The sequence below is a fragment of the Tupaia chinensis genome, unplaced genomic scaffold (assembly GCF_000334495.1).
Source record: "Tupaia chinensis unplaced genomic scaffold, TupChi_1.0 Scaffold140086_1, whole genome shotgun sequence".
NCBI classification, from domain to species: Eukaryota; Metazoa; Chordata; class Mammalia; order Scandentia; family Tupaiidae; genus Tupaia; species Tupaia belangeri.
In genome coordinates this window covers 112686-125085 of record NW_006199965.1, presented here as the reverse complement: position 1 = coordinate 125085, position 12400 = coordinate 112686, and the positions used below count along the sequence as shown (strand labels likewise).

General features: G+C 52.4%; 1 protein-coding gene across 1 annotated transcript in view; it reads left to right on the top strand.

Annotated features, from left to right (window-relative positions):
- The window catches only part of SLC52A3 (solute carrier family 52 member 3), a 22923-nt gene extending 18771 nt beyond the window's left edge, over positions 1 to 4152 (top strand). Inside the window, exons 3-5 of the mRNA XM_006162481.3 lie at positions 61 to 560; positions 2316 to 2439; positions 2860 to 4152. Of these exons, the coding sequence (XP_006162543.1) occupies positions 61 to 560; positions 2316 to 2439; positions 2860 to 3072 (837 nt within the window). The 3' untranslated portion in view covers positions 3073 to 4152. The remainder of the gene's footprint in view (positions 1 to 60; positions 561 to 2315; positions 2440 to 2859) is intronic.
- Positions 4153 to 12400: the final 8248 nt, after the last annotated feature.

The following is a 12400-nucleotide window of genomic DNA, read 5'->3' as shown; positions in this document are numbered from 1 at the left end:
TTTTTGTTCCTGTGTCCTGCCATCCCCAGGGATCTGACTGGCCTGTTTTGTCTCCTGCAGAGAGCTAATGGCACACTGGTGTCCAGTCTGCTTGGGACGGCCACCTTCAGGGCCCACCTGGAAAGCCGCTACCTGCCCGCTCACTTCTCGCCCCTCGTCTTCTTCCTCCTGCTCTCCTTCATGATGGCCTGCTGCCTCGTCGCTTTCTTCCTCCTCCAGCGCCAGCCCAGGTGCTGGGAGGCCTCTGTGGAAGACCTCCTCAACTCCCAGATCACCCTCCACTCCATCCGGCCACGGGAAGAGAAGGACTTGGGCCTCTCAGTGGATAGCAGCCAGGGCCAGGGGCACCTGGAGGAGAAGGCGGCCCCCCGCCACCCGGCTCGCCTGGTCTTCATCTACACGCTGGTGGCCTTTGTGAACGCGCTCACCAATGGCGTGCTGCCCTCCGTGCAGACCTACTCCTGCCTGTCCTACGGGCCCGTTGCCTACCACCTGTCCGCCACCCTCAGCTCCATGGCCAACCCTCTCGCCTGCTTCCTTTCCATGTTCCTGCCTAACAGGTCTGCCCCACCCAGCCCCAGGGGCCCTGCTTGGGAGTGCTGCACTCCAGAACCCAGATTTCCAAACTGCAGCTGCAGGGCTGTGTGTGCAGTGGTTTAGAACATGGTTTTTGGAGATCAACAATCCGGGTTCAAATCTTAGCCCTGACACTTATTAGGTTGTCAGGAAAGTCGTGACGTATTTTTCTGTGTTTTTCCTATGCAAAAATGCATGATGACGTTCCAGACAACCCAATAGTTGTGTGACATTGGACAAGTCACTCACTCTACTTCTTGGGGCCTCAGGGACATTTATCTGGAAAATGGGGACGGGGGTTATAGGATTGCTTAGAGCTTGAGATGAGCTGATTATGTCAAGCTCTTGGGGCAGTCCAAGCACATGGTAGGTCCAAGAAAGTGACAGCCACCACTGCCATCAGCCCATGAGGAAGAGAAGCTGGCCACTCACTACCAAGGTTCCCATTTAAAAGTGGAAAACCTGAGGCTTGGAGAAAGGCTTGACCCGGCCCACTGCCCAGGATCTCAGCCCTCTAGAGCCCTCTGCTACAGCCCCCAGCCCCCAGCCAGCTCCCTTATCCTGCTGGGCTAGAAGAATGGCTGGGAGAATTGTCGAATGCAGATGCTTGAGGCATCCTGGATCAGGACCTGGGATCTGTTTTTACTAAGTGACCCAAGTGGTTCTGAAGTGAGTATCTTGAAATGTTAGGCCCCCTCTTGGCCCTGCCTGCCCTCGCTGGCCTCTCAGACCTGCCACCCCCCTCCACCCAGCCCGGGAAGGAGGCAGAATGAGGATAGGAGAGTTAGGAAGAAATGGTGGTTTACCAGGAAGCTGGCTCCTCTCACTTGAGGCTTACGAACCATGGGGAGAGGATGGAGGGTTTGGGAGAATCAGGGCCAGAGACCACAGACTTTCAGCATCTGAGAAGCTGTGGATATTAGAAATGCAGACTGCGAGAGACGTGGACTCTGAGAACCTCAGGGCAAACAGTCCTTAGCGTCAGGGCAGGCCTCTTTGCTCTTACTCGAGGCACAGACCAGTCTTGGCGTACTGGAGACTGTGGACAGTGGGGTCCCAGGGACACGGACCTCAAAGAAAGGACAGTGTCCTCGGCTGTCAGACCCAGGGACTGCATAAAGGGCCACCTCTAGAGTGATGCTCGTCCCAGCGAATATGGTGCCGCTGAGCCAGGTGCCAGGACCCCTGGAGATCGTGCCAGCCTTGTGTGGTAGGGTAGATGATGTCAGCCAAGGCCACAGGGAAGTGTCTCCTGAGGTCACAGGACACCCCCTGCCACCTCAGCAGCCCTGCTTCCTGGCTGAGGTCGGGGGTGCTGCAGGACGAATGGCAGATGAAACATCAGGAGGGGTCCACAGCTAGAGTCCGGCCCTGCACGGGCTGCTCCCACAGGCCACCACAGTCTGCACGACTCCCATCCTGTAGGTGAGGGTGTGGAGGCTCAGGGACTAGTCCCACAGCTAAATGGTGGAACTAGGATTTGAACCAGGCCCATCCAGCTCCAGAGTCTGTTTTGTTTTGTTTTTCTTGCTGGGATCCAGGCTTGCCATTAACATCTGGGGTGCCTTAGGGCAGTCTGGCCTCTCAGAAGCCTCACAGATCCACAAGCCTGGAACTGTCCACATAGGTCTAACCTTGGACCCTGGAGGTGCCTGCTGCCCCAGATGGCCCCAGGAGTGGGGATGGGGGGCAGAGGTCAGGCTTCTCACCTCCTCACTCACCTCTCCACTCTATCCTAGGTCTCTGCCGTTCCTGGGGATCCTCGCAGTGCTTGGGACCGGCTTTGGGGCCTACAACATGGCCATGGCTGTGATGAGCCCCTGCCCCCTCATGCAGGGCCACTGGGGTGGGGAAGTCCTCATTGTAAGTACCTGGGTGGGGCTCCCCAGCCCCTCTACAGCTCTTCCCTCTTTGCCAAGGTCTGAGGAAACCCCAGGTGTGGCCTTTTCACCAGAGTCAGTGGGTCTGTTCTCAGGAAGGCCCCTCTCACTGGGGAGATGAAGTGGCTGGTCCCATCACGTTCCCTGAGCTGTCCCCTTCTCTCAGATGTTCCTGATTTGATGGCAGGAGCCAGAAACGCCAGTAGGTTCTCCTCGCAGGGGTCAATTTCTGGGATCCCCTGAGCCCTGCAAGGTCTCCCCGTCCTTACGGGGGTCCTCCTTGCACCTAGAGGATATCCCACGGGTTTCCCGTAGCCCCATTAAGTCACCCTATGAAGGCGTTTTGCCCCTGGAGCTTGCCCACGAGTCCCCTTCACTGCATCTCTCCCACCTCACGCCGCAGGTGGCCTCCTGGGTGCTGTTCATTGGCTGCCTGAGCTACGTCAAGGTGATGCTGGGCGTCATCCTGCGCGATCGGAGCCGCAGCGCCCTCCTGTGGTGCGGCGCGGCGGTGCAGCTGGGCTCGCTGCTCGGAGCGCTGCTCATGTTCCCGCTGGTCAACGTGTGGAGGCTCTTCTCGTCTGCCGACTTCTGCAACCTGCATTGCTCCGCCTAGGCCGGCTGGCAGGGACCAACGCCAGGCGCCAGCCATGCCCCCTGCACCAACAACCGGAAACGGCGGCCCAGGGAGGCAAGGGGCGTGCTCATGGTCACAGAGCAGAAGGTGCAAAGGGTGGCTGAGCACCGAGGGCTGCAACTTTGAAAGCAAACGTGCGTTTGGGACGGTGGGGATTGTAGTGGGCCTCCCGTGGGACCTGGCAAGGCAAGGTGCAGCCCTGCCCCCACTCTGTCCCATTGCCTCTGATTCCACCCATCGGATCCTTCCTGGGACCCTTGAGAGAGAACTTACCTACAGTACCCAGCTGCAGGCAGGCCTGTGGGTGTTTGAAGAGAAACAGCTGGGAGGGTGAGCTGTCCCTGGCAGGCTGTGTGACCCTGGGGAGTCATTTCATTTCTCTGTGCCTCTGTTTTCTCATCTATGAAAGGGGGATTGTAAAAAAAATATCACCTACCTCATAGGCTCGGCCCAGAGGAAAAAAGGGAGAGGCTTTCAGAATGCAGCCAGCCCTCCTGGGCCATCTTCTAACCCGACACGCACAGTGACGACAGGAGTGGCAACTGACAACACTGCAGTGGTCAGGGGGCTGAGAGACGGCCTTTGACCTCTCTCTGTTGTCCTTGTCCTTACAGAGGGGGCTTCTACAAAAGAGATGGCCAGTGGTAGAATCTTGGGCATCTTAGTGTCTTGATTTCTGTATAGGGGAGGGACATTGTAAACCCGACACACCCCTTCCTATCACTCTGCCAGGCCCGGGGAGCCATGCTCTTTGGAGAGGAAGTGCCTTCCTGGGAGGCAGAGAGATGATGAGTCGATGAGTCCGGAGCCATACCCCTTGAGGGGCCCAGCTGGCATGTCAAGACAGGTAGGAGGGGAGGAGGTGAAGTAGCAGAAAGGACTTCCCAGGCGGCAGAAACGGCACTTGCTAAGCCTCTGAACAGTGGCCTCCCCCACCAGGCAAGAGAGACCGGACACTGAGGACCCTGGGAACTGCTTCCCTTAACTAGAATGGGCAGAGGTGATTGTTACTTTCTTTTATTCCTTGTTTTTCTTTTTTTTTTAAATAAAGACATTCCTTGCTTTTTTTTTTTTTTTTTATTTTTGTTTTAAACGTGACAGTGAGTGTGCTTGCCAGAGACAGAAAGCAAGAAATCAACCCCCCCCAGGGGGGATAGCCACACCACAATCCCTTCTCTATTCTCCTCTCAGGATTTTGAACTTGCATGTATATGCACCGGCATGAGTTGTTTTGTTTGTTTGTTTGTTTGTTTTTAAGTGGTTTTTTTGCTATAGGGCACGTGCACTCGCCAGACAGACAGAGAGAGACATAGAGACAGAAAGTGAGAAATCACCCCCCCGGGGGGATGGCCACGCCGCAATCCCTTCTCCTCCCTTCTCCTCTCGGGATCTTGGGCACGCACGTACACGTGCCCAGCGTGAGTTTAAGCCACCAGGTCCAGGACTCGAACTGCGGTCGACTACATGGGAGTCCAGTGACATAGCCATTACGCTAACTGCTGGCCCCTTGACATGAGTTTTTTTAAAGCTGCTGAATTTAGAACTCAAACGACTGTCAACTATGTGGGAGTCCAGCAACATAACCATTATTCCATTTTCTGGTCCTGACATTCTCTGCTTGTACACTCAGACTGGCCTTCAAAGAGAAGCCCAATGCGGAAAATGTATTCATATAACCAGTTTTCATTTGGTTGGAAGACAGAGGATGTGCTCAGAAATGAACAGAATCAAGTGCTTAGAGAATCCCTGGCCCTGTCTTTTCTGGTTTGTTTGCTTGACCCTACCACCTTACTCCCCGCTCTCTTTATTTAATTTTTAATTTTTTTAAAAATTTACATTTAATTACTGTACATGTTTGCAGGGTACAACATGGTTTTTCCCGGCATGAATATAGTACATATTAGTCAAGTCAAAGACTATCAGCTTTTAAGTTAACATAACTTCATTTTTGTGTCTATTAAATGTGTTGTTTGTTTTTTAAATTTATGTTAAGTAGGTCATAAAATCACAAGTTTCAAAAATTAGAAAATGTAAAATGATGTACCGAACAGAATCCCCATCCCTCTCTTCTCCATCCAACTAGTTCCTCTTAACTTACACACACACACACACACACACACACACACACACACAGGCCCTTTCATTCCTTGTTTACCCTTCCAGAGATTATGCAAATGTAAGAAAATACGATCTTTACAGGATAAGTGGTAAACTTCTGTGTGCTATGTACTTTTCATTCAGTGATGAAAATGGAGAACACCTTCTCGTTCTTCATCACAGCTATGTAGTATTCCATTGTGTGGAAGATGCCAAGTTTATTCAATTTGTCCTCTGTAGGTATTGGGGCCAGCAGTTGACGTAATGGCTATGTCTCTGGACTCCCATATATTCGACCATGGTTTGAGTCCTGGACCCGGGTGGCTTAAACTCGCACCGGGTGTGTGTGCATGCATGCCCGAAATCCCAAGAGGAGGATGGAGGAGAAGGGATTGTGGCGTGGCCATCCCCCAGGGGTGGGGTGATTTCTTGCTTTCTGTCTCTCTGTCTCTCTCTGTCTTTCTGGCAAGCGCCCACTCCCTATAACAAAAACCTCTCCAAAAAAATAAAAAAGAAAGAAAGGATTTGAGGGTATGGAGTATAAAATTAAAAATACAATCTCCCACTAATTCAGGAAGCCCCTCCACAAATGTAAAAGAGATTAGGTCCGAGACTTGAACTGTGGTCAGCCATGTGGGAGTCCATCGCCCTTAACCACCATGCCACTTGCTGGCCCTGTGTCCAGCATGTGTTTTCAAACTTCTGGGTCCAGGACTAAAACTTGAAAAAATTCATCTTTTTAAGAATTATTTAATTTTTTTTTTCCTTACCTGAGAGAGGGGGAAGTGAGAAAGCAAGCCACCAAGTCTGGGACTCAAACCACAGTCAGTCAAGTGGGAGTCCAACCCAGCACCTCAAACACCATGCCAACTGCTGGCCCCAAGAATTAATATTTTTTCTTTTTTCTTTTTTCTTTTTTTTTTTTTTTTTTTTTGGAGAGGTTTTTGCCATAGGGCACATGCACTTGCCAGAAAGACAGAGAGAAACAGAGACAGAAAGCGAGAAATCACTTCCCCCAGGGGGTGGCCACGCCGCAATCCCTTCTCCATTCTCCTCCTGGGATCCTGGGCACACACGCACACGTGCCCGGTGTGAGTTTAAGTCACCAGTTCCGGGATTCAAACCGCGGTCGACGACATGGGAGTCCAGCAACATAGCTATTATGCCAACTGCTGACCCCAATAATTAATCTTTTTAAAAGAATTATTTAATTTTATTTGTTACAGTACATGTGATCTCCAGAGAGAGAGAGAAAGCAAGCCATCAGGTCTGGGACTTGAACTACAGTTAACCATGTGAGAGTCCAGCACCTTAACCACCATGCCATCTGCTGACCCCAAGGATGAATTTTATTTGTATTCATCTGGGTTATTTCCAGTCATTCCCTCCCAGAAGTGATGCCAGAGTGGATGATGGTCAAGAAGACAATTTCTCCATACTGACATGGAGGGTGCGCCGAGATAATCACACCCCTGCACACGTGTGCGTGCACACACACAGAAAGTAGATGCAGAGGGCAGCTGGACCGTGGTGCTCTCTGCACTGTTCTGTCAAAGGTCAGGTGGAGGCTAGCCAGCATGTGGGAAAGGTCCCTGCACTTGACCACCCTCACTGGGTTTGCTCTTGCCCCTCACCTTGGAGGTCTTTAGTTAACGTGCAGCAGTCAGCTGTCCTCAGCCACCTCAGTACATGGAGTGACAGGCACCTCCATCCCGACATCGCTGTGGGGTTCATTGAATGAACACAGGTGACGGAACCCACACTGCACCTCCAAACAGTCAGTGCTCAATAGATGGCATTGAACAGCTGCCGCTTGGGGAGAATATTCATCACGCCCTGACACTCCAGAGCTAAACTTCTCGCACTCCCCACCCCCGCCACACCCAACTTAAGTTCTGTTTTAAGGCTGGCTGAAACGTGATGTCCCCATAGACACTGAATGACCAACCAAGTAAGCTTCCTGAGAAATGAGAGGCCACCCCAGCTGGCCTCTCAAGGCGGGTAGGACGGGAGGAGGTGGAGTAGGCAGAAGGAGTCTTCCAGGCAGCAGAAACTGCACTCGCATCACTGTGGGGTGGGAAGCAGCAGGGTGCATGCTAGCACCCCAAAACAGGCTAGCGTGGGGAGCCCAGAGAGAACTCTTAGTTTCTAGCTTGGAAGAGGTGGAGGTTTGCATTAGAGGGTGACACTGAAAGGGACCACAGCAGATGCAAGCAGACCCAAAAGCTACCACAGCCACCCCGGACAAGGGGGACCCCACAGTAGGTGAATCTTTCTCAGGAGATTGGTGAGGAAAAGGACAGAACAGTCCTCTCCCACCCCAGGCCAATGAGAGGGAGCTGAGAGGATACAAACATGGGGAGTCCAAATGGGGTCCCATCCCCTGCTTCGAGACACTGCAGCAAGAGGGGCTGCTCTGGTTTGAGGCTGACCACCCAAACCCCAAAAGTCGGGATCTCCTGAGACAGTCCCTCCTGCCTTCTCTGGGGCAGTGTCCTCTAGGATATTTTTTTGAACTATCTGGAAACTAGAACCAGAAAAGTTCTATCTGCCTGGGGCAGAAGAGCACACCCATCCTGGCTTCCTGGGGCACTTGACCTGGTCAGTCTTGTTCTAGGTTTGGGCAAACTCAGCCCTAGCCCAGGAATCCTGGACCCAGCCCCAGTTCCTGCCCTGCCCTGCCCTGTCCTTCCCTGGGTTGGAGAAAGCCCCGAGTCTCCCAGGATAAACTACTTCCAGTGGGCGTGGCTTGGCTTCTACCTTTTGACCCTCTGGAGACCCAGCCTGGGGCCTGCGAGTGTGCCAGTCCCGCAGATGTGGGCCTTGCTCTTTAAGTCTCCGAGCTGCATGACTGAGGGCCCAGTCTGAATTTTTCACCCCATACCTCCCAGAGCTCAGCAGTCTCACCGTGAGGACTCCACCACTATTAGTAAGTGGTGGGGAGAATGGCTCCCCCAAGGTGTGCATGTCCGGATTTCTGGATGGTGGCAAGATGTTACACTTAATGGCAAAAAGGTCAATGCAGGTGGACCGAAGGCTGCAGGTTTTAACATAGGGAGATTGCTTGGATTATCTGAATGGGCCCATTGTAATCACATGAGGCCTGAAAAGCAGAGAATGCATGAGGTTGCGTACAGACGGTAAGAGAACAGGCAGGAGAGGCCAGGGAGATCCCAGATGAGGACTCAGCAGGCCTGTCGCTGTGGCTCTGGGAAGTGGGAGGAGCCCAGAGCAGGAGCCCTAGGAGCTAAGGGCAGCCCAGGCCAGCGAGGGAACAAGGGAACGGGAAGCTCGCTCTGCAGCCGTGGGGACTGGATTCCGCAGCAGCTGGGGTGGATTTGGAAACAGATTCTTCCTAGAGCTTCCAGCCAGGAACGCTGGCCCGTCCGACGTCTGCTTTTGTGTCTGGGTCTGACTTCTAACCCAAGGGCCAGTGGCGAAATACAGAGGCATTGTTTTGTTTTGCTTTGTTTTGGAGAGATTTTTGCTATAGGGCTTTGCACTCGCAGGAAAGACATAGAAAGTGAGAATTCACCCCGGGGGATGGCCACGCACAACCCCGTCTCCTCTATTCTCCTCTCAGATCTTAGGCATCCACGCACACGGGCCCAGCGCCCAGTTTTAAGTCGCCGGCCGGGTACAGAATATCCACGGTGGACTTCGTGGGAATACAGCGATGTAACCATTACGCCATCTGCTGGTCTCCATCTATATATATATATATTTTTTTTTTTTGAGAGGTTTTGGTTATAGGGCGCTGTGCACTCACAGAAAGCGAGAAATCACCCCCCTTCTCCGTTCTCCCTTCGGGATCTTGGGCACACATGCACATGTGCCGGGCGTGAGTTTTAAGCCACCGAGTCCGGGACGCGAACCGCGGTCTACGTGAGAGTCCAGCGACATAGCCATTACGCTAACTGCTGGTCTCCATCTATATTGTTTTAAAGCGACTATCTGTGGTCCTGGGCAACCATGGCAATGGGAATCTGACTGGATGATGGTCCCTCTGCGGTCCTTGCAACCCCTGAAGCTTGTAGAGTGTGTTCACATGCGTGATGACAGCCACGAACCGGCCCCAGGAGTCCAGTTCACATTGCAGGTGTGGAAACTAAGGTCCCGGTAAAGGATGACCTAACCAGAGTCCCACAGGACAAAGGCCACAAAGTCAGGGCACAAAGCCCACCCTAGCTGGCTCTGAATCTAGGGTTCCTTCTAATGAGCTGTTAGCACACACACCAAGGTGCCACATTTCAGATTTGTCCTGGAGGAGGGTGGCCCCAGGGACCCAAAAAGGTAAAATCAGGTCAGGGCTACTTTGAGGACAGACTCATTAAGTCATTCGAAAGAGAACTGGTGGGCGTGACATCTCCCCAGGGTGGTCAGCACTGGATTCGCTGAACAGCGACCTTGACCCTTCCTACCGAGGTCCACTAGGCAACCATCAGCTTCAGGATTTAGAGCCTTCCAACTGCCACTCTTCCTGGCTGGGCAGTGCCAGGCCTCACAGAAGCCCTGTCAAATGCTACCTTTTATTATCAGTTCTATTTTGCAAATGAAGAAAGTGAGACACAGAGAAGTTAAGTATCTTGCCTAAGGTCACAAAGCCAGTGAATGACAAAAGCAAGACCCAGACCAGGCCACCTGCTCTAGATCACGCTTGAGTCTCAGAGTATGTGAATTGGTTGAGAAAACCTTGGTCCTGGGGAACAACAGACTGTTGAGAAAACCTTGGTCCTGGGGAACAACAGGCTGGCGGCACAGTGGTTAAGGCGCTGGATTCCCATATGGCCAAACTCAGTTCCGGTCCCAGACCTGATAGCTTGCTTTCTCATTTTCCCTCTGTCTCTCTGGTCAAATTAAAAAATAATAATAGGGGGCCAGCAGTTGGTGTAATGGCTATGTCGCTAGACTCCCATGTAGTCAACGACGGTTCGAGTCCTGGACCCAGGGACTTAAACTCACGCTGGGCACGTGTGCGTGTGTGCCCAAGATCCCGAGAGGAGAATGGAGGAGAAGAGACTGCGGCGTGACCATCCTCCCTAGGGGTTGATTTCTTGCTTTCTGTCTCTCTGTCTCTCTCTGTCTTTCCAGTGAGCGCACCTATCCTATAGCAAAAACAACCAGATTCTTCCTAGAGCTTCCAGCCAGGAACGCTGGCCCGTCCGACGTCTGCTTTTGTGTCTGGGTCTGACTTCTAACCCAAGGGCCAGTGGCGAAATACAGAGGCATTGTTTTGTTTTGCTTTGTTTTGGAGAGATTTTTGCTATAGGGCTTTGCACTCGCAGGAAAGACATAGAAAGTGAGAATTCACCCCGGGGGATGGCCACGCACAACCCCGTCTCCTCTATTCTCCTCTCAGATCTTAGGCATCCACGCACACGGGCCCAGCGCCCAGTTTTAAGTCGCCGGCCGGGTACAGAATATCCACGGTGGACTTCGTGGGAATACAGCGATGTAACCATTACGCCATCTGCTGGTCTCCATCTATATATATATATATTTTTTTTTTTGAGAGGTTTTTGTTATAGGGCGCTGTGCACTCTCCAGACAGAGACAGAAAGCGAGAAATCACCCCCCTTCTCCGTTCTCCCTTCGGGATCTTGGGCACACATGCACATGTGCCGGGCGTGAGTTTTAAGCCACCGAGTCCGGGACGCGAACCGCGGTCTACGTGAGAGTCCAGCGACATAGCCATTACGCTAACTGCTGGTCTCCATCTATATTGTTTTAAAGCGACTATCTGTGGTCCTGGGCAACCATGGCAATGGGAATCTGACTGGATGATGGTCCCTCTGCGGTCCTTGCAACCCCTGAAGCTTGTAGAGTGTGTTCACATGCGTGATGACAGCCACGAACCGGCCCCAGGAGTCCAGTTCACATTGCAGGTGTGGAAACTAAGGTCCCGGTAAAGGATGACCTAACCAGAGTCCCACAGGACAAAGGCCACAAAGTCAGGGCACAAAGCCCACCCTAGCTGGCTCTGAATCTAGGGTTCCTTCTAATGAGCTGTTAGCACACACACCAAGGTGCCACATTTCAGATTTGTCCTGGAGGAGGGTGGCCCCAGGGACCCAAAAAGGTAAAATCAGGTCAGGGCTACTTTGAGGACAGACTCATTAAGTCATTCGAAAGAGAACTGGTGGGCGTGACATCTCCCCAGGGTGGTCAGCACTGGATTCGCTGAACAGCGACCTTGACCCTTCCTACCGAGGTCCACTAGGCAACCATCAGCTTCAGGATTTAGAGCCTTCCAACTGCCACTCTTCCTGGCTGGGCAGTGCCAGGCCTCACAGAAGCCCTGTCAAATGCTACCTTTTATTATCAGTTCTATTTTGCAAATGAAGAAAGTGAGACACAGAGAAGTTAAGTATCTTGCCTAAGGTCACAAAGCCCATGAATGACAAAAGCAAGACCCAGACCAGGCCACCGGCTCTAGATCACGCTTGAGTCTCAGAGTATGTGAATTGGTTGAGAAAACCTTGGTCCTGGGGAACAACAGGCTGGCGGCACAGTGGTTAAGGCGCTGGGTTTCCCTATGGCTATGTCGCTAGACTCCCATGTAGTCAACGACGGTTCGAGTCCTGGACCCAGGGACTTAAACTCACGCTGGGCACGTGTGCGTGTGTGCCCAAGATCCCGAGAGGAGAATGGAGGAGAAGAGACTGCGGCGTGACCATCCTCCCTAGGGGTTGATTTCTTGCTTTCTGTCTCTCTGTCTCTCTCTGTCTTTCCAGTGAGCACACCTATCCTATAGCAAAAACCTCTCCAAAATAAATAATAATAATAGGAACCAGCAGACAGCATAATGGTTACGTCGCTGGACTCCCACCCTCCCTTCTCCTCCATTCTCATCTCGGGATTTGGGGCATGCACACACACGTGCCTGCCATGATTTTCAAGCCACTGCCAGGCCCGAGACTCAAGCCACAGTCAGCTATGTGAGAGTCCAGCACTTTAATCATCATGCCGCCTGCTGGCCCCTGCCAGAGAAGTTTTGTCACACACTTTATCGTGCCATTTCTGTTCGATATCGGAGGGAGGGCCTTTCCTAATTTTTCCATGATGGCTATCGGGGTAAAATCTGGGACATGTTGTGGCTGGTCAGTATTGTGTTGCTGGGACTCTGCCTTTCATCAGAAATTGCTGGTTGACCAGATGGCTTCTGGGCAGGCCTTAAAAAAAAATGTCCTGGTGGTTGAGGCAGCAGGAT